Here is a 22688-nt window from a genome sequence, read left to right on the forward strand (position 1 = left end):
TTGTGGGATGATGGCCATGAAGCACTAAGGCTCTACCACAGGTCTTTGTGCTTGCCTGGCAGGCACTTTACAGCCTATATAATCATGCTAAATAAAACAAAAACCAAGACCGTGTCTGGACTTTGAGTCCTTAAATAAGAGACTATAACTTGGTTTAGTATGTGAAGTTGCTACAAGACAATTAAAGAATATGTTTTTGTAATGAATGGGTGAATCCCAGTCCATCACAGCATCTGAGAATCCATCAGCCACAGAGGCCAACTCATCAGACCATAAGCAAATGAGGCAAATGCTGGCTTGTCACCCCTTAAGCTCCCACTATATCTTCAGTCTTCTTCCATGCATGCTGCCTCCTCGTGTTGTAGACCAGAGCTCTCTGAAGCTGTCCTGGCTAAGGTTTAAGGCAGGTTGCTACCATCTTGGTACTGTCTTGCCTATGTTGTGGTGCATTTAGTTGATGCAAAACTTGAAGGTTCCCATGATATATATTGGATCCTAGACCTTAGAGGTCTTAGTGGAATTGTGTATCCTGGTGCCTTTCTCACTATTTCTCTCAGGTGATTTCTCACTATTTTCCCAGAGGAACATAGAAATGGGGCAGCATTTTTCAGTGGACCTAGATGACAGGTGTATTAGCCCCAGAGAAGTAACATCTGACGTCACACATAAGCCACATACTACATAGCCACATAAGCAAAGTTTGGGACAGGACTCAGAGGTACATGGCCTTGGACAGGAAAGGTATCATCTTGGGGTAGCTCTAAATTGACACACAAAAATCAGTATAAGGATGTGAAGAGGCTGCTGTGTGGATGCCATCTACCCATGTCATGTCATTTCAAAGATGGTAGCAACATGTGTTAAGCCTTCTCAGACTTTATACTCATTTCCAACTGATTATGAGAATGAATATCAAAGTAATTCCCAGCACCACTCAACGGCACTCTGGTATTGTCAGTTATCTCATGAAAGACAATAGAATTCACCAGAGCCATTTGAATCTGCTTTCTGATTTCTGAAATGTGATAGAACACAATTCTTTCTGCACTGGGAAAGATGGGGAAGCCTGTGAAGTCCCAGAGATAGGATGGATCTCTTGCTTATAAATACTTTTTATTGTCTCTTGAAAGTGAAGGAGTGTCTGAGATGTCCTGAACTGATGCCAGTCCATTTTCAAACTGGGTCACTTACAACTGAAGTGATGGAGGTAGGGAAGGAACACATTCTACAAAATGGAATGGTAGTTTCCTTCCTTGGAAGCCTCTGAAGTTGCTTAGATGTGCTTAGATATGCTTTAAGTGGGACATTTTTATGTCTTCTCAGTGTGGACAAAGTAATTTTAGGTTCTGCATTTTGATCTACCAGCATGCTTGTCACATGTAGCTTGCCATGTATCTGAAGAGCAAAATATTACAAGACAGACACATATCTTCAGAAAATCTTTATAAATCAAGACCTTGATTCTGGTTAAAACCACTTCCACCAGAGTACTCAATAGAACAAAATTTAGATGCAAGTCTGTAAAAAGTTGACCTTCACCATCCAAGCTAATGAAAGGCAGCTGTGCCTTTCTGAGAAAAAAAAACCCAGCCAGCACACAGTCAGGAAGCCATTCAGCATGCACATGGTATACACATTTGGAGTTTTCATCCATACCCCTGAAGGTGATTTTAGAAAGAGTGTAAAACATTAAACAAACAGAAGGATATCAACTTCCACAGATACTCCTTCACACACACACACACACACACACACACACAACTTTCAAGGTTTTAAAATGTTTAATTATGTGTGAGTGCAAATGTGTGCATGAGTATGTGCAACTGTGTTCCTCAGAGGCCAGAAGAGGCCATTGGATTCCCTGGGGCTGGAGTTAGAAGTGGGTGTAAGTCATGCAATGTGGCCACTGGGAACTGAACTCTGGTCCTCTGACAGTGCAGCAAGCACTCTTAGCTAATGTGTCTCTCTCCATCTTGGAGAACTTCTTAAGTATATTCTAATTTCTGGAGAAGAGCAACTCTGATGGTATTGAGATCTGGCCAAAGTTGACATCCCAGTTGACTCCATGAGATGTTGGCAGAACTCAGGAAGTAAAAGCACAGGAAATGTACTCACTGGGATCTTCTCTAGTGGAGCCCCATGGGCAAACAGGCTGATGATGCAAGGTTTAATGTGGAACAAAAGTCAGAAAGGAACATTTGCAACAGTAGCCATCCTTATACCAGACATAGAGAACATGTGGTGTTGACAGAGATTGAACAAGGTCAGGGCATTGAGAAAGGGATTGCTGGAGAGTTTATTTTAGGAGCCGTGAGCAATATAATGTCAAGGTTATATCACAAGCACATCTTCATGAATTGGAGATTTGACAGCACACTATGGATATATCTGGCTGTAACTCAATAAAATTATGAAGGACAGGAAAGAATCTTATGATTTTACTCTCCTGATCAAGTAATGACTCAGAAGGTTTTAACCTTTTCTGTGGGGGAGTTGAAGATGTGACAGAAAGTTTAGGTTGCACTTGACTAAGAGGGGGTGGAGGAGACACCAGAGGTGTCCACAGAAAGTCAAGCTGCCAACATGCTTACAAATGTGACCAACTTCCTTCTCAAGTTTCTCGTAAAAGGATCTTAAAGGCAGCTAAGTAATATTTAGCTGATTTGGGTGCATTGAGGGAAAGCCATGTGCCAATGACACAGATAAGGAATTCCAGGGAAAGAACACAAGGAAAGCTTTTGAAGTTATGTGAATGGAAAACAGCCTAATCCTTCTTTCCCATTCCAGAGGGAAGTCATTTCCAGGCATAACTTTTTAAAGAATTGTCTATTGTAAAGACTTTAGTCATATAATTACACCCACCCTGAGCAGAGTTAGACAGTTAGAACTGGTAGTGCTAGAAACTATCTAAACAACTAAAATGCAAAGTAAACAGGCATTTGCTTTACTGTACTCCTGAGACAATGATAGAAACCATTAACAAATGTAATAAAAGACCAGTATCTAGAGCATAGCAAGATGTCAGGTCAAGGTGTTTGCTCTCCCAAGCTTGGTGACCCACGTTCCTCAGAATCCACTTGGTAGAAGTGAAAACCAAATCCCACAAGTAGTTGTCTTCTGATCTCCAGGTATGCACCATTTTACACACACACACACACACACACACACACACACACACACACACACACACACACAATGTAAATGTAAACTGGATGTTATTCAAGTGCATAGCAAACATTGGGTACTTTATGTGCCTATCTTCATCTAACAGAAAAGAAATCTGGGATTTAAATGGATTAGACATTTTATATTCTGTTTCATTTGCCTCTGTGTTCCAAAAAACCTGGCCTAGTATTTGGGAGAAAAACATATCTAATGAATGCATGAAAGAAAGAATACAGAACCACTGTTGAAATGCCTAATTGTAAACATTTTCAATATCTTTTCTACTACTTATCAGAAATTAGACTGTCAAATAGTTAGAAATATGTAAGACCTAATGCTCAAAATTCTCAGCAGCTAACAGGGCAAGCTATTTCTTTCTCTTAGTCTAAGCCTGTTTGTCTCTTTGTCTCTGTCCCTCTGTCCCTCTGTTCTGTTGCTCTCCCCACCCCATGCCTCCATGTATTTATATTTGTGTGTGTTAACTGGATCTCACTATGTATCCCAGGATGGCCTTGGACAAGGCATCTTCCTTCCTTGGCCTCTCAAATGCTGAGATTACAGGTCCATGACATTTTTCAGTGTTGATAGATAGGATATCTGCCAGAATATTCTGAAAACCCATAAATACATGGATCCTCAACTAGGCCTTCCTTAATTTTTTTAAGTCAAAAAACTAGACCTGAGTACAAGATAAGCTTTAAAAAGTAAGCTTACACAGGGAATGTACATCATTGGAGTAGCCACAGAATCCCAGCTTCATAAATAACTCCAAAATGGTAGTCATCTTCTTCAGTGTTACTAAGGATATGAGACAGACAGAGAGAGAGAGAGAGAGAGAGAGAGAGAGAGAGAGAGAGAGACAGACAGACAGACAGACAGACAGACAGACAGACAGACAGAGACAGACAGAGAGAGAATGAACTTACAAAAGGCAAGAGTGGGGTATCTCCAGAAAAGAGTTGTCCAATTGAGGGCTGAGAAAAAGTAAGGTCAGAATTGTGTAATTTAGACAATGCCTGCTGTATAGTCCACATCAAGAAAATGCCAATAAATAAATGGATTTATTTGTGTGTATTGATCAACTAAGCAGTCAAACTGCCTCAAAATGTTGGATATGGGTAGCAGAACGTACCACTCTGATACACGGTAGAGGAGGCAGCATCAGACAGGCATGGCTGTCCTGCTCAGGAGTCACGGATCCCCAAGGGCACATGTGCTCAAAACTTATGTCCAAGGCAAGCCAAGTTCATTTTTCCTCTCTGCACAGTTTCTTCATGCTGAAGCTGGTTATGCCTCTTCCAGTAGTCTCCATTAGGTTTGTAAAGCAGGGGAAGTCTTTCAGTACCATGGAGAGTTCTATGCTGTATTCAAAGCCCCAAGACCTGAGGCATCAACCCACACTGGAAAACAGGTAAAACCAGGACCAATCTAATAGGCAGTGCCTTTGCAAAACTGCTAAAAGGTCACAGTCAATCAGAAGATGTGTTTGTCAGACACACCTTAAAAGAAATTTAAGCATACACAACACAACTTAAAAATCCTTTACCAGTTGATGTATTAGACTGGGTTCTGTAGAATAACAGAACTAGGAAAGCACACACACACACACACACACACACACACACACACACACACACACACACACACACACTGAAAGAGGACTTAGTAGACTGGCTTACATGATAGGGTCTAAGAATGTGGTATTGCTCTGTGCATGAAGAGGGAGGCCTCAGCAGGAGAAATGTAGTGCTGAAAGCCTGGGGATACCTGGAGAGTGGCTAACCTCCAGACCATATTAGAAGACATCATAAGCTGGAATTCTATGTCAGAGAAGGCTAGGTAAACTCACCAGCAAGAAGCACATCAGGCTGGCTACAAGGATTTTCCTGAACCTCTCTCTGTGTGGGCCACATATCAGAAGAGAGCACCTATCCATGGGAAGGGTATTCCCTCCCAAGTAAGTCCTCCCTGGAATCACAAGGACCTGTACAGGCACATGACTATTAGTTGACACTGATCCTATCAATTTGACAATCAAGATTAAATAACATTAATCAACATAGCAAAAATGTAAGGACTAGTCAGAAAAACCAAAGTACCATTCTCCCGTTATTCTTCCCTTTCTCTTTCTCCTATCCTAATGCAACCTAAAAGTCATCGTGTGAGTGTCCAGTTGCATAGATCTCGGTGGGAGTGCCCCAACATGGCCACAGAAATCTGAGACTACTAAGAAGGATCTCTTCACAGGAAATGTGAGGAAGAAGGTGTGGGGAGCCCCTGGGAGGCAATATTTACTAGGCTAGAGTGTGGTGCTAGCAGGAATAACTGTCTCTGTGTGGCTGCATGAGGCATAGAAGCCCAAGGATGTAACAGCCTGGGGAAGGCATTGGGGGGTGTTCAAGTGGAAGACAGTGAGGTTATGGGCTCTAGGTTACATAATAAAGGAGTATGGGACAAATTGGTAAATCTGTTGAGGGTAAACTGTTCCCAGAGGAATGGCGTTACAAATGAGGATGAAACTAAGACTATGTTCTGCAGAGTCAGACTGGGGTTGGAGGAATCAGGGAAAAGTCATTTTAAAAAATATAGATCTATAGAAAAATAAATGTATACATATAGTCATTGCTGTGTCCACTCTACATAGTTTATCTTTAGAGTGTGTATGTCTTCACTTGCTTTGCATCAGCTCCCTGCTCAAGTTGTTGAGTAGAAAGTGCAAGAAGGCTGCAGTAGACAGCTTTGGTGATGGTTTTGTCCCTCCTTCTGCCGGCTGTACATTCCTTGGCATAGAGTATTTTCATAGTTTGCACCTCGTGTAGGTGTTTAAGGCTGAGAAATTTCTTGACTTCGTTCACAAGAGAGTACTATCTCTTTAGTGTTTTCTGCACCCATTCAGATGATTTTCTTATGCTTTGTGTTTAAAAGAAATTCCCCATTTCATGAGGTTTTATTTTTCCCTCTGTGTTTTAAGTAGCTTTTTCTGCATGTTTTTAAGAGCAGCTATGCAATCTAAACTTCCATTAGCTTTGTCTCATGTGTATCTCACTCAAACATTGTGCTGCTAAATTATTCTCTTCAGTTTAGTTTTAGGTTGTTAGGATAATAAAGTACCATAAATGTGGTATCTCGAAGCAATACTCATTTGTTATCTCATAGTTTGGGGGGGCAAGGACCCTACACCATCTATAGATTGGATGGTGTAGACACAGCTTGCTCCTTTCTGGAGGTCCAGGGATTAATCCACTTCCTGTTCATTCAGGTCCTATGAGCTAGAAGACAGAGATTTCTGTGTCCTTTATTTCTGTCAGCTGAGGTCATTCACAAATTCCAGAAGTCAACTGGACATCCCATTGTGGGCTCCCTTCTCCGTCTTCAAAGTCAGTAACAATGGCTCAAACACTCTTCATACTGTAAATTTCTTTGCTGTCTATTCCTGACCCATCTCTGGCTTGCTTTCATCCTGACAAAGTTATTCTGGGCGCTTCAGTGATATCCAGCCACAGAGTATGTTTTCTTTTTTCTTTTCTTTCTTTTTTAATTACCTAAAAATGTTTACTGGGATTTTTTATTAATTGGTTATTTTATTTATTTACATTTCAAATACTGTCTCCCTTCCCAGTCTTCCCTCTACAAACCCCCATGCCAACTCCTCCCCTTTGCCTCTAAGAGGGTTCTCCCCTACCCACCCACTCCCACCTCACCTCTCTAGCATCCCCTTATGCTGGGGCAACAAGCCTCCATAGGACCAAGTGCCTCCCTCCCATTGATGCAGGATAAGGCAATTCCCTGCTATATATGTAGCTGAAGCCATGGTTCCCTCCATGTCTCCAACTGTTTGGTTGGTGGTTTAGTCCCTGGGATCTCTGAGGGTTCCGGTTAGTTGATGTTGTTCTTTCTATGGGATTGCAATCCGCTTCAACTCCTTTGGTCCTTCCCCTAACTCTTCCATTGGGATCCCCAGGCTCAGTCCGATGGTTGGCTGTGAGCTCAGTCCGATGGTTGGTCTGCATTTGTCTTAGTCAGATGCTGGTGGAGCCTCTGAGAAGACAGCCATACTAGGCTCCCATCTGGGAGCACTTGTCAGCCTCAGCAACAGTGTTGGGGGTTGGTGTCTGCAGATAGGATGGATCCCAAGGAGCAGAGACTGAAGGAAAGGCCATCCACAGTATGTTTTTCTCTTGTTCATTTTCTCTCTCATTCTCCTCTCCTCCTTAGCCTTCTCAGGCTCCTAGAAATACTTCCCTTCCTGTTTCAAGTAAGAAAAACTAACATGCACGGACAATTCTGTTTGATTATGAAACAAAAAGACTAAAACTTAAATCCTTTCAGAAACCTCACGGCCATCTGAGATTATATCTGCAGTAGCAGTGACCCACATTTTTCTGTAAACAGAAGATCAGAAGTAAATAAGAATTGCCCAGTAAAATTTATGGTTTTCATGCCAGTCTTTTTCCCAGTTTATGTTTATTTTGGGCACTTCATAGTTTTTAACATAAGCCATGTTTGTAAAGGAGCCTATTTTTTTATTGTGTCACCTCCTTGACTCTGATATTTAATCTTGACATCTTAAAAGACATATAGTCTTACTCAAACATTTTTCATTTTTTTTGCATACCAATGACTATGTCTTATTACATCAGCAACTTATATCTATCACAGCTCGTAGAATGGGCAAATTAAGCTATATTATAGTAGTAAATAAAGCTATAGCCAAAAATTTAAATCTATCTGTTCTTCTAACTTCTCAGTTTAATCTGTAGGCTTCCAAATACAGAACACAGCAGAAGTGGAGAGATTCTCCCTCCCTGACATGAGCAAGGAAGCCAAGTGTTAGCTTTCCCTTTGGAGTCAAACACTCATGTGACCTGAACTTAAAAAAATTATTTGACCTTATGAAATCTTCTTAGTAATATGGTCAACAAGTTTTTGAGAACATATGAACTAAAACTGTTAAGGTTTGGCCTGTTGCTATGTATTATAATGCTAAATTCTGTTCTAGGCCTATACAGAAATTCTCACATCCTCGGCTTTTGTTGTGCAAACCTTGTGCCTTAATTTAAAACTATTGGTTAAATAAAAATGGATAGAGCCAATTACTAGAAGATTCGAGGTAGGTGGATTTTGAGTTACCTGCTTGGGGATGAAGAAGAAGGGAAAAGAGGATGAGAGTAGAAGACACCATGAGAGGAGAGGTACCATGAACACATGGCCAAGAGAAACAGCAAGATCAGGGAACATTGCTGGGGAAGTAGCTAGGACAGCGGTTAGATAAGTAGATTAGGGGTTACCTCCCTGCCCCCCGCCCCCGAAATTGTCAAAGTCATATAAAATAACCATAGTCTGAGCCTCATTCATTTTTATATACATGCAAATATATATCTGTATATTTTTAATTGCATTTTTATTTACATTTTAAATGTTATCCCATTTCTTGGTTTCCCCTCCAGAAAGCTGCTATCCTACCCACCCACCCACTTGTCTGAGGATGCTCCCTCACCCACCCACCCACTCCCTCCTCCTTCTCTACTCTGACATTTCCCTACTCTGAGACATTGAGCCTTGACACGACCAAGGGCCTCTCCTCCCACTGATGCCTGACAAGGCCGTCCTTTGCTACTTTTGAAGATGGAGCCATAGTTCCATTCCTGTGTTCTTTTGGGATGGTGGTTTCGTCCCTGGGAGCTCTGGGGGGTCTGGTTGGTTGATATTGTGTTTAAGCTAGTCAGGAATAAGTTTAATTTGGTTCCACTACAAAAATCACACTAATGATGATAGATTGTATAACCACAACAGTGAAATAACTGATAGTTTAGAAAACCAAATTTTCACTACAGAAATGGGCTTAGCACCAAAGCAAACTGTCTGAGCAGCATCCCTTAGAGCACAGGATTAGAATAGACTTTGTCTCTTCATTCATAAAGTGTGTGTTCAACTGTACATACTGAAGCTGGTTGTACTGAACCCCCTGGGGTGTAAGGCAGAGTGTCAGAGTGTCAGTGGGTATCACTGGTATTTACTCAAGTCTTTCCTAACTCTCTTCTTTCCCATTGAAGTCTGTAAGGTTATAAGGAGTCTATGATGGTTCACACTGTCCTGGCTGATAGAGGGTAAGAGGCTAATGAGAAAGCTACATTCTGGGGTGATGAGATGGCTCAATGCTTAGGAACACTGGTTGGTGATAAAAACAAGCTGCATCTTGTCTTGGAAAAAAATGCCAGATGTATGTCTAAGGAGGGCTATCACGTTTGCAAAGCTTTACCTAGAACCATTAATCTGAATCCATTCCATGGATCACAGAGAAAATTGTTTTCAGGAACTAAAAAGGAGATGAGAAGTGATGAAAATCTTAGTGATTTTTGATACGTGTTGAAGCTCGTGAAGGTACCCAGGGTAACCATGATAGTGTTCCTGATAATGTCTGAATGGGTGGGATAAAATATTTCTGAGAGGATGACTATCATGCTTTGATTTGAAACAGTTCTCTTAAGGCTTGAAAACTTGGTCCACAGCTGGTCCTGTGATTCTGAGAGTCTATGGGACCTTTTGGACATGGATCCAGCTGGCAGATGTAGAGCCATAGCGGTCAGGGTTGATTTCTCTGCTTCCCAACTAGCTGAAATATAAATAAACCATATAACAGCTTCCACCACTGTGGATCTATTGCCACCATGCCTTCCTACCCTGATAGACTGAACTCCTCCAACCACAAGACAAAACAAATCCTTTCTCCCACAATTCGTAGAGATGAGAAAAATACCTTACAGGATCACATCTCTTGAGTTTGCCTCAGGCAGCCTGGTGAATCAGAGAGGTAGAGTCATGATGCGTTTGAGATTCCCTGATTATTTCCTAGGCGAATAAATAATGCTGATATGGTTGAATTACTTTTGTCTTGTTTTTTTTAGCCAGAGTCTCACCCATCACAGGCTAACCTTGAACTCGCTTGTGTATCATAAAGGTATGTTTATCTTCCAGCCCAGGGCTTCTCCCTTGGAGCTGAAATTGCAGGCATGAGCCACCATACTTATTTTACCATCTTCTCTTGGGTGGCCTTCCGGTGATGTCCTGCTCTGTCAGTCAATAGTGATTGGACAGGTATGACTTGCACAAGTAGCCCACCTGTGTTTTTTCTTTTCTTCCAATACTGATGTGCTTACAAAGCCCACTGGCTAATGGAAGCCTCATTTTACCAATCCCAATGTCTCTTTCCCTAGTATTTCTACTGCCTCCCAGGAACTATCTGTCAGTGAAGTGCACAGACCTCGACAAATCTATGGCTGAATTTCCTTTATCTCTTACCTTTACTGTTGCTTTGTGTCTACCACAATGTGAACATTACAAATAGAATATCCAAATCTAACCCCCAAATTTGTCTCAGATAATGACTTATTCTCCAGTGAACCTTCCTCTATAGTGTTTCATGGCACATGGACATATGTTCTTTGGTGTGTTAAAGAGGTAACCAGATCTACTTGACTCAGTCTCTTTAGGACATAGGGTTCCATTCCTGAGAAGGCTTGGAAGCAATTTTACAGTACGCCAAGATTTATCCCTTCCCCCAAATAAAAGTGACACCAAGACAAAACCAAAGCAAGGTTTCGTAGCTCTGATGTGGGATAAGACTTAATAGAACAGATGATAACTGATAGCCCCGATGGTCTATGACACATAACACGTTTAATTTGTGTCTCTGTGTTTAATGAACTCCTTGTTTATGGTCTACTTCTCTTTCCTATTAAGATACTAAGGTGGATTGTAATTATTATGTAAAAGTTCACTTCCTTGAGCAAGGAAGAGTTCTTTAAAGTGAAAGATGTATGAAAATTTTAAAAGTGGAAAGTGAGTTAGCTCTGCTATTGAATTATCCCACAAGACGGGAAGGGGGCAAAGTGCCTAGCGGACCCACTCTCCACAGTCACAAACACTGCTATGTGTGTCTGACTGTAAAGTGTCTGAGTTTGTCCTACACACTATTAAACTGAATTAACAGCTTGGGAATCTATGATTTCCTGGTCTACGAGAAATGGGAAGAGATAGAGGAAGAACAAGGAAGTTAGTTAAATAGTTTAATTAGAGCCGTTTTACAATTCTAAAATTAACAAGCAGACTTGTAATAAAAGATCTCCAATGTACGCAGAATGACCTCGCTTCCATTCTGAACCTGTCCTTTTTAATTGTAAAGATTAGAATTACATTAAAAGGACTCAAAATGAAAAAAAAGAATAAAGAAAAACATAAAATGAATCGATGTACATGGTCACCCATGTCTTTTGACGCAACCAATGAAATCTCTGAATGGATATTGCTTCAGCTTGGATATCAAAAGATGGCCTGTCAAGGCGTCCTTAACCAATGATCACAGGTGGCCAAAAGAAAGAGGAAAACCCAAGACTACTGTCACGTTGGCGATGGTTCCAACTGTCGGTGGATGACACTGACTCCAGATATATGAGTGAGTCCACAGCTCTGTCACTATGGATGTAATTATCACGAAAGTTCTCCTGTGTTGATCAACTTGTTTCCGAAGGCTTTCTTTGTTCATTGAAACTTGCATAATAAACATGCAATGATTTATTTCTTTTGAAAGTTGTGGTTTTTTTTTTTTTTTGCAGTCTTCATTTTTCATACAAAGATTTCATAAGTTGCCACGTTGCATCAGAGTGTTTACCAAGGTGGGGAGGGTAAATGTTACGTAGCTGGATGACGAGAGCCTCCTTCTGTCCTGAGACACACCACCCTCCTTTTGAAAATAGCACAGACAGCTTTTCTTACCCTCCTCCACCAAAGAAAAGAATAAAGGGAAAAAAGAAAAAGAAAAAGAAAAAGAAACCAAAATCACAAAACCATTTTATCTAAGAAAAAAGGTTGATGTAGAGAAAAGTAAAGGTGTTTGTCATGCACATTATCTTCTGCATAGCTCAACCCACTTAGAGTAAGGCACTATTTCCCTTTGCAACTGGTGTCCATGGTAACCTGTTAAGTGCTACAGTGCTCTATGACCCTCAGACACTTCCTTCTGGGATGGCAAAATAAAGAGCCTGGGTGAGTGTGGCTGCCATGCTTGGCTGCACAGGTCTGGCAGCTTGTGGAGACTCCATGACCCTCAGGGGAAGCTGTCCGTGGGTGGTATGGTAGAGTATCCGTGATGAATTTCTCTCCAGAGTTCCTGCTTAGTCTGAACGCTTATTTGGATTGTTCTTCGGTCTTGGCTTCTCAGTGAAGATACAATGAGGTGGGGGGAGAACAGTCAGGTCCTCTGAGACTGAGCATCAGTGCCTCAGCACAGGATGCTGGTTAGTGGAAAATATGAGCAGGTGTTTCCAAGGGAACGGTGGGGGGAGAGGAGGGAGGAAAGGTTGAGAGAGAGAGAGAGAGAGAGAGAGAGAGAGAGAGAGAGAGAGAGAGAGAGAGAGAGATTGCTTTTTTGGTTCAGAGACAATCAAGGTACGATGTTAATTTAACTGGTCCTCATACTGTTTCCGGAAACAGTCTCCTGCTGGGAAAAATTCCCAACACCTCTCTTGGTACATCTTCCAGACATAAGATTCCTGTAAAGTAGAGAAAATCAGGGTGTTAACCCAGTCTCCAAAATCTATTTGATAACACAAGACAGAGCAGAAGAAAATACTCAACTCCATTGATATATCATTAAAAGTAGAAAAGTCCCATTGCATTCAGATAGCCCCACTTATATGTCTTTCAGTAATAACCGATCTTCAAATAAACAGAATGTTTTTAGCTTGACCAATATATGATGAAAATCATATTTTTTAAGTCTCTAAGGTTTTCGTTTATTATCATTTTTAATTTTATCCAAGTTCAAACCACTATCCATTTGTAGTGAGTAACCCAGACAGGGAATTTTAAATTTTCCTAAAAACTGTAGACATCGAATGTTTTTTCCCAATTACATTGTAAGCGGAAGTTCATTTGAAAGTACAGGCCACATAATAACCACAATTTTAACAGAAGAAAAAAGGATGGAATTCACAGGTAAACTTAGTATTTTCAGTTAAAAGCTTAGTTTTAAATGTTGCTGTTTCAAAGGAGGCAGTCTGTTTGATACTCATCTCATACAAGATAGCATAATTAATATCTAAAAGCAATGTTTTTTTTTTCAAATCAAATATGTATGTCTGAGTCATTGTGCGCTGGTAAGCGCAGGGCTCATGGGGGTCAGAAAAGGGTACTGGATCCCTGGAGCAGGGGTCACGGGCGGGCGGTTGTGAGCTGCTGTGTGGGTGCTGAACCTCAGTCTTCCAGAAAGCAGTGAGCACTGACTCACTAGGTCATCTTTTTAGCCCCTGAAGAAACTTCTTCCCCTTAGTGTTGAATAGCTATATGTTGTTGTATTATCTACTGTCTCTTGTCCTACAGTTTTACCCCAATGATGCTGCATAACTGGCCTTCACCCACCTGTCCTGTGTGTTCTGTTTCATCCTTGTTTATGAGATACATCAGAAAAAACCTACAGAGACAGAGAAACAGGTCAGGAGTGGACCACATGAAAATACTAGCACACATAGGAAAAAGTCTTACACATGTCTTGATAGCAATGGATTATAAAAAAGGAGAAAACATCACAAATTTAATTTCTGAAAGTTAATTACAATCTACCAGTAAGAAATAAGCTTGTCCTCTGAGATGGCCTGTCTAATTTTACACATAATTTTATATCGGAGCTACTTTAAAATAAAAAACACAGAGTTTAATTATGTGGTTGTGGCTGGCTCGGAACTCACTATGTAAAGTTCTATCCACCTCTGCCTCCCCAGTCCTGGGATTAAAGGCGCACTGCCTACCCCTTGGAGATTAAAGGGATGTACAACTCTGGATGGCCCTTGGAGGTACATTGTTTTGGGTCAGGCTCAAATCAACACTGACAAATTTTAATTGAAGACCAGCTGCATATGTTCTATTTTTATCAGGTTAATTGAGTATAGTTCAACTACATTCCTCCTAATCATGTTACTTGACATAATAATATTGTCCATCTGATGACAGAATTGGATCCAAAACTAAGGATGGTATTTTGATAAACTGTCATCTGGGTTAGTCCCAAGGAAAGGTCATAGTTTTATTTTATATGCATGCATGCACACATACATATACCTAGATGTACTTAGATACATATACATATATATATATATGTAAATCCAAATCCCCAATTATCATAACTATTAGCATAAACAACAAAACATTTTAACTGAATTTTCTGTAGTACCCAGAGAGACCTATAGGTCTTCAAAAGGGGGCGGGGATGGGGGTGGCAGTGGTATGAGAAAACAGGGTTGCAGGATGAAGAAGGACTGGCATTATCTCAGGCTTGCATCAAGAGGGTTCTTGTTTGAAATCGGAATATGGCCAGGCCTCTATACAAGGCGCTACATCACCCGATTCCTATTCTAGATCCTCCATTGTCATTCGCATGACAATAGACAGCTTAGTTATTTAAGCCCACCTACTCCAAGGGTGAGAGAACCAGCCTTTTTCTTCTGGAGTCCAACCACTGCCCTGCTTCTGGAGTTCAGAGGAATGGGAGAGAACTGGCTCCTGAGGAGGGGGAGAGCCTGTAAGGGACACTCACAGGTAGTTGGCCAGGTTGTGCTCCTGTAGAGTATGGGTTTCAAAGCCATGCGGCACTGTATCAAAGTAGTCGTTGCCTATCCCACAGATGAAGCACTTGGTCTAGAAGACAAGGGGAGGTAACAGGATGTCTGAGAAGGCACAAGATAGCAGAGAGGGAAAACACAGTCCACTGGGTTGTATAGCTGCCACCTCTGAATATAGCCAGCTACTTCTAGAGGAAGAAGAAATTCTCAGACAACTCAGGAAGCTCAGGAAACCTACCAGGAACTTAGTAGACACAGGCAACTAACCAGGCTCAAGAAGCTGAGAAAGGTACAGGTTCAATAGGCCCCTGCCTTAGGTTAGGTGAGCAGGAGGAGACTTTCAGGTGCAGCTGTCTATAAGGTGGGGGATGGGAGCCCTAGGGATGTAGCTGTCCTGAGTCATCACCCAATCTTTCAGGAATGCAAGTGCTGTAAGTCACTCATGCTCTTATGAGCAACCCCTCAACCACACTGCTATTAAAAAAAAAAACAAAAAACAAAAAAACATGCTGCTGTAAGTATCCTCCATATCCAATCCTGTAAGTAGCCCCTCCTCCATGTCTTTGTAAATAATCCCAAGGCATTCACCGGTCCAAGTTAGACTTGAGCAGACCCACGCTTTGGGCCTGACATAGGATTAACAGGCATTTGTTTACATCACCTCATAAAAAGCTATGCAGTACATTCTTGGAAGGAAGCTCAATACATGATTTCCTTGATGCCTGTGGAACATCGCCTACTGAGGATCGTGATATGGCTGTCATAACCAAATCTTGGGACTTTCCTTAGTGATATGGGTTCCAACCGGAGGATAGGACTATGATGGCCAATCAGAAATGTCTTTCCATTTTTCTTTTCTGCAGCCTATACACACCCACCTAGACTTAGAGATTGGTATGCTCATGATAAACAGTTAGACAGGATTAGTTGCATCTTTAACTGATATTCTAAACTTGCCAGCTATTTCCTGTTTGGAAAACAAGGTCCACCACCCAAACAAAAGAGGTACAAATCTTAGACCAATCATTAGGGGCTTCATCAGTGATTCGGAAAAGTCCTTCCACAGTCAGGTGCTGGTCCAGTTATGAAGTCAACCAATGAGTGTGTCTAGGACTAGGCTAATTTGCATTGCCCTCCTCTGGATTTATCTTTATGCACAGTGCAAGGTGGTCTATGCCTAGACCTGAAGACCTGTACTGTGAGCTAAAGTGAAGCAGAGCCTTCCTTGCATGGGGATTTTAGAATTAGAGGACTATGTTCAGCTTCAAATGAATTCAGTAAACCCCGGGGAACCTGGACATAACTCATAGCACCCAACAGTCAAGCCACAAATGCCTCACCTCCATGTCTTCCTTGACTTGCTCTTGTTGGTCTCTGAGTTCTCCAAAAGCATCAATGATCAAACCTAGTATTGAAAAGAAAGACTATGTGATCCCCATCAATGGTGAACAATCATTCAACTCAGAACCCCTCGGACGGATAGTTCTTCTCTGGAAAATGAAAATGCACAATCATATTAAAAGACACTTTGAACATAGGAGAGGTCTGAGGTCATATTGGCTGCTTCCTACTAGGAAAGTGACACTCTCTGGGAGTCGAATATAAAGTGACTGTGCCGAATGCTTACTGGAAAACCATTTTAAAATGAGGTGACAGGCTAGGAAAGAAAACAATGCTAATGAACTTGGCACATACACAGGCTATATTATTACTTACTGTAGGCCAGGAGGGGTAGCTGCGGTTAGTGGTTGTAAAATACAAAAAGCCCCATAAAAAATAAAACATTACTGTGCGGACTGAGAGATATGTATCAACCTCATAAACTCTCTACAATTTTACCAAAGGTGATGCATGTTTGACACGTGGAACTGTTGGGGTTTTAGCTCCTTTTTGTTCTGTGACTTTCCAATTACTTCTTCCAAATGATTTGAATTTTTTCTTCTTAAAATATTTCTTTCACTTATGTGTATGTCTATGACTATATCCATCCACGTATATGCGAGTTCCCACAGAGCCCGGAAAAGGGTGCTGGACCTGTATTTACGGAGTTGTGAGCTGCCCGACATAGCACTGACAACTTACTCTTTTGGAAGAACAGTAAGTGCTCTCAATTACCAATCATCTCTCCAGCCCAAACTTCACCTACTTATAAAGCAATATTATTTCTTCCCATAAAGACATTGCAGTCGGGTTATGAATCCTTTATACTTATCTGTGTACTTTACCAGTGTCATATCACACCTGTGGAATATGAAGAATAATGTCATGTTTACAGACATTTAACTTGAGCTGGGATAAATGTGCTGAATAGGAAATAAAAAAAAAAAAACAAGAATAGGAGTGGCTTTCTGGGAGAGAAAAAGATCTTACTGTAAGTTAGCCAGAGGAAGAGGGAAACATTGTGATTACCTCTTCTCTATGGCTGCAGGGGAAAATTCTGAATCTAATCTACTCGGACTGGCTATGGATTCTAACCCCAGCCTGGGCAGCTGTACTCTTTGGTCAAGTTACTGAGACTTGCCACAGCTTAGTTAGTTCCCATGGAGATTTTAAGTGTTGGCATAGTCCCTCATGATGTCAGCGAAAGGTAACATGAGTTACTAGACATAACTGACACATAGTAGGTAGTCACCAATGAAATGCGGTTGTACATGTTGAACTAATCAGGTACCAACTACTGTAGTGGGGACTTGAACTGATGCCCTTGTTGGAAACCTATCCGCAGTTGTAGAGCTTAGAGATTTGAATAACGTCTGGCCTATTGCCTCAGGCTGAATGGTTCACAGCTCCCCCAAGCTTTCAAACCTGGTAATGCTGCAGGACTAGGAGTCAAACCCTGTAGAATACTTTCTTTTTTTCCCCGTAAGTAGAGATCAAACAGGCTGAGAAGATGGCTCAGTCTGCTAAGTGCATGCCATGCATACACAAGGACCTGAGTTTTGATTCCTAGAATTTAAAAAGGTAAAGATGGCAGAGTGAGCCTGTAATTCCAGCACTTGGTGGAATTCCCACAAAAAGGGGACACAGGTCCCTGTGGTGTAGTGACTAGCCAGCATAATCGAAGAGGCCTAGGTAACAGTGAGAGACCCTCCTCTACAACCCCCCCCCCCAAACAAAGTAGATGACTCCTTAGCTTGGGCTACCTTTAGACCCCTGAATAGCCCATTCCTTAACTGCTTTTGGGTAGGAGCTAACATTTCATGATTAATAGATTAAAAACCTTTTGGAATCCATTAATTTAGCAGAACCCTAGCTTTCACCAACCCCAAAGCTAAGAAGGCTGTCCTTTGATAGCCTCTGAGGCCTATAGGAAAGCTTTCTCCATTTTTCTATACCTGCTTCTCTGATATGATATCCTCACCAATGTTTATTTTTGCCTTGATTTATGACTCCTATAAAGCTTTATAAAACTGTTTCCATGTTAGAACTGATGATTGGGGGTAACATAAATCTATGTTCCCAGGACATGATTATTCAAATTCGGTTCAAGAATGAACTCTTATTCCCTTTATGGTAAAGTCTGTGGGGTTGGTTGGTTTGCATCAAAACATACTTCTCTATTTTTCCCTCTAGAGATTTTCCAAGGAAGAAATATTAGAAGAAAAGGTTCCATTTGGCCTTGGCAGAAAACAAGTCATATTGTTAAGCCCACCTTGCATTTTGGCTCCAGCAGCTGATGGCTCAAGGTCAAGTTACCCAAGAGCCACAGCCGGGTGTGACTTACCTTGTATGATAGCCAAAAGGATGACAATCACAAAGAAGAAGAATGTGATATCAAAGATGATTCGGTAGATCTCGTACTCATCTCCCGCTGGGTCTTCAATTTCATCACCGATGCCCCCTCCAGCGCGGACGCCCACATACATGTGGAACATGTAACACTGGAAGGCAGGAGCAGAGACACTTCTGAGACTTGCTACCCTCCTTGACACACCACTAACACGAGTCTTTCTCTTTAAATTCTCACTCTGAATGAGAAGGATCTCTGTGCTCTGTGTCATCTGTCTGTTTTAATCCTCCTTCATGTGATTTGATCAAGGCTCTAACACTGTCTCCTAAGCTAAACTCTGCACTGTTCACTCTGCTTAGACCTTCTGTGCCACTTGGGAGAGAAAGGGAAGTGCTTCATAGGCCCTGAAGCACATGAGGCCAACATAGCATTACCATCATGTTATCGGAATACGAGCCATATAAAACTATATCGTCTGGTTATTTCCACAGTGGCACAGACACAGAACAAGAAATTAAAAGCCCAGTGGAGTGAAAGACGGAATCTTAGAAACTGAGCTTGGTGAAGGAAGGAGGACTTGCTGACTTCTTCACTTAGAGCTAATACAGTGGGATGCAGAAATCTTTCCTACTTAGTGTCTCGGCTAATGAAGAAAGATGGTGTGGCGAGATAAAGAGGATGGGAAGCTCATTCATTAAAACAAAAAGGCTGCCCACAAGTGTGAGGCAGGATGCACCGAAAGGTTTTTGCTATAATGTCTATGAAACAGGGCTTGGCTTCAGCCGCACAGGCATTTGAGGACTCTGTGATCCCTTATGATCAGGGCCATCCTCTACGTTTTAGATTTTAGGAGACTTCCTTTTTCTATATTAATGTATATTCATATCACTCATAACTTTAAATATATTTTTACTTGAAGAGAATTCAAATTTTATATACAGTTAAAGAAGATTTAAAATGAAATATACTTATCAATTAAATGAAAACTGAATAAATTAAGACCTAAAATATATAATGTTTTGGCATCTTCGCACTTGTGTAAACTAGAGCAGGAAAAAAAAATATATATATATATATATAATCTTTGCTATACATCCTCCGTGCCAGGTGGTACCCTTTCTCATCAAAACCATATCCTTCAAGAACAGAAGTGTGAAGGTCTTCCAGAGTGACACCTTCTTAGCCTGTTCTACACACCCTAATTGATTTAACGGGTGTCCCTTACCCATACCCATTACGGACTCTTTATTTGCGCCCTCCACAGCGAAGGGGAAAAGCCTGGCTACACCTCTGCATTTGGTTCATCTGCCCACAGTCCCATCCCCACGTAATCCTGTCAGGTTCATAATCAACCTGAACCACCACGCTCAGAAAGGTACTCTCTCAGCCTGACATACAATAAGCCAAAACCATGATGACATTTGTCCTGAACCCCCACCACTGTAAAAACCCATGGGCCCACCAGCACTACTCTGGAGGCTAGAAAAGGCTCTTTGTGGCAGGAAGGCCAAGAGCATCCTCTAGAAAGAGTTAGTTTAGCACCCAGGCTGGTTTAGGCCTATCTGAACACATTGTCTTCTGAGTCTGTGTCTAGATGTGAAATTTTGAAGACGGTCACTTGAAAAAACAAAACAAAACAAAACAAAACAAAATCTCTCCCTTTGGGATACTACATTGATTCCTTACAACTTGGTGGCTAAAATTGTTCACAGTGCCTTTTTAAAGAAATGGTAATATATTTTCACGGTATACTTCTGTTTTTCTATCTAAATTCTTTATACCACACATGTTATTTATTTTTACCAAGGAGAAAATGGCGGTCCCATGCTCTTCTCTGAATGTGAGTCTTCATACGTGGACCAGAGGCCACGGGGAGCAACGGTGGTGTCCTGGCTGGTTAATGTTACTGTGACGGTGGCTTTGGGTGGTCAGAGGGGCTTTCCTAGCTTAGCCTTCCAAATGGAGCTCATAATGGCCACACAGGTGAGGTGTGTGAATACCCACTGGTGTCTGGGGCTCAGCAGTTAAACTATCAGCCTTTTCCTGAGAATCAGAACCCCCTTTCTCCACATTTCTTATCCTGTACTGAGCCTAGTGAGGGCTGAAATGGAAGAAGCAGGTCTGAGGGACAAAAACACTACACTTCTTTAAGGGAGTCTGAAAAAAAATGAGAGAAAAAAAACTGGGGAAAGATCAGGAGAGAGAGGTGGGGGTGGAAGGAGGAAGAATGAGGAGGCTCAGAGGACGTGTGGCAGAGGGAGAGGTGCTACCAGGGAACCATGAGTCCAGAGCCAGAGACCTTGATGGAAAGATCAGGTTAGATCTTGCGTGTGTGAGAACTGCTAATCAACCGAGGTGATCACCAACAAGTGTGTGAGCAGCTAACTTCTCCAAGCTGCCTCTCTCTCATCATTATCTGAAAGGGGTGGGGGCTGAGGGTCCACTGGTCCTGCAGAGCATCCTGGGACATCCGTAAGCTTCTGGGCAACAATGCCCTTCTGTACCCAGGCTCCTCAGCTACCACCATTTTGCCCCCAGCTATAGGCTTTTTTTTTTCCCCTCTTTTTTGCTTACACTTTCTCCTCCCACTTTCTTGAAGAAGTAGTTCAAACCCTATGAGGAGACGGCTGGTTTAATTAGATTTTTAGACTGAAACATCATGATCTGGGAAGAAAGAAGACATCCCTGGGTGAGTCGTGGAGCTTGTAATACTTTGGCTGCAGTGCCACCTGCTGGAAGGCTGACGTTCCTGCCGATCACTGCTCTCCACCCACCGAGAGCAACAAAGATTCAGTTTTCTCTTCCTGAAAGGAGACACCAGACACCCTTCCTCACAGAGCATCCAAACACAAGATACAAACCTCATGGAGCTATGCAGAGAAGGCCTACACCATACATAGCCACCGGAAGTCCCTGAAACTGATGATTTCCAGGTTCTAGCTAAGTCAAGAGCCCACTTACTTTCCTAAAATAAGAGAGTGATGTTAAGCATGCTTGTCAACTTGATTTGATAAAGAAGCACCTATGAGTTTGGTTGCATGTCCATGAGGATGCTTCTGGAGACAAGTAGGTCAGGAGGGCTCTAATAAAAGGAATGGATGAATTGGTGGATGGATCTAAATGGTACTGAGACAAAGAGGGAGCAAGAGGTGGGGTCTTGATGGAGGAATCAGGTTCTGGTGACAGGGCCTCCAAGCTAGCTATGCCCTTCAGAATCTACTGCTCCCTGCTTCCTGGTTACCAAGATGCAAACCGATCTGCTCTGACAGGCATTCACCACCCCCAACCTCACCACCGTCTACCCTCCAAAATCGTGAGCCACGTCACACAATTCACGCCTTAAAGTTGCTCTCAAGCACTTTGAAATGGCCAGGCAAAAGTAAAATGGAGACGAGTTTCTCTGCCTTCTGTATTCACATCCCATACTGCTAGACAAGCCCAGCCAGGCAAGGCTGTGGTGTTCCTAAGAAAAATTAAGGAAGACACTAGATATGTGTGTGGATATTGAGTGAAAACTGAGTCATGTCAGGGGCCGTGACTACGGTTGAACAGTCACATGGAGCCTCATGAGAAGAGTGACTAACACAGCAAACAGACTTTGGTACATACGCACACCATGTCACTGACTGGAGTTACTGCAAGCTTTAACAATTAAATTTGATTTTCTGCTATTCTGGCCTAAATTTCTTTCTTTAGTAGGCATCGTTTTTAGACCTGTGAGCTGAATGAATTAATATCTAGCAACACAACTGACCCTTTGTGTATTGTCTTGTTTTTAATAATGTTTTAAAATTGCTTACATTACTTTTTATTTGTTTATGTGTGTGTGGGGGGGGATTGGGTGCCATGGCATGGATTGGAGGCCAGAGAACACCTTCCAGCCATTTCTTCTTCCACCATGGAGGCTTGGTTGACTTAATTCAGATTGGCTGTAGGCTTGGAAGCAGGTGCCTTCCCTACCGAGCATATGGCAGACCCTGGCTTATGTTTCTTTTAAGGGTATTTGAGACCTGTGCCAATCAGGAAAACATCCCTTCCTTATCGTATTGATTACGTTTTAGCCAGCTTATCATTCGTCTGCAAGACTCGATTTATCTTCGTTATTCTCAAAAATAATAATTTTTGACATTCATGAGTCCCTATGTTTTAGATAATATCCAGAAAGCCCTGTTTGCCATTAA

The 22688-nt window shown here is 41.8% G+C and overlaps 1 protein-coding gene across 1 annotated transcript in view; it reads right to left on the reverse strand.

Moving 5' to 3' along the window:
• Positions 1–12529: 12529 nt before the first annotated feature.
• The window catches only part of Ryr2 (ryanodine receptor 2), a 393422-nt gene continuing 383263 nt past the window's right edge, over positions 12530–22688 (reverse strand). Inside the window, exons 101-105 of the mRNA XM_032885202.1 lie at positions 18502–18658; positions 16118–16182; positions 14753–14853; positions 13582–13633; positions 12530–12713 (exon numbers count right to left, since the gene is read on the reverse strand). Coding sequence (XP_032741093.1) covers positions 12618–12713; positions 13582–13633; positions 14753–14853; positions 16118–16182; positions 18502–18658 — 471 coding nt within the window. The 3' untranslated portion in view covers positions 12530–12617. The remainder of the gene's footprint in view (positions 12714–13581; positions 13634–14752; positions 14854–16117; positions 16183–18501; positions 18659–22688) is intronic.

This window comes from Rattus rattus, chromosome 14, assembly GCF_011064425.1.
Source record: "Rattus rattus isolate New Zealand chromosome 14, Rrattus_CSIRO_v1, whole genome shotgun sequence".
Taxonomy (NCBI): domain Eukaryota; kingdom Metazoa; phylum Chordata; class Mammalia; order Rodentia; family Muridae; genus Rattus; species Rattus rattus.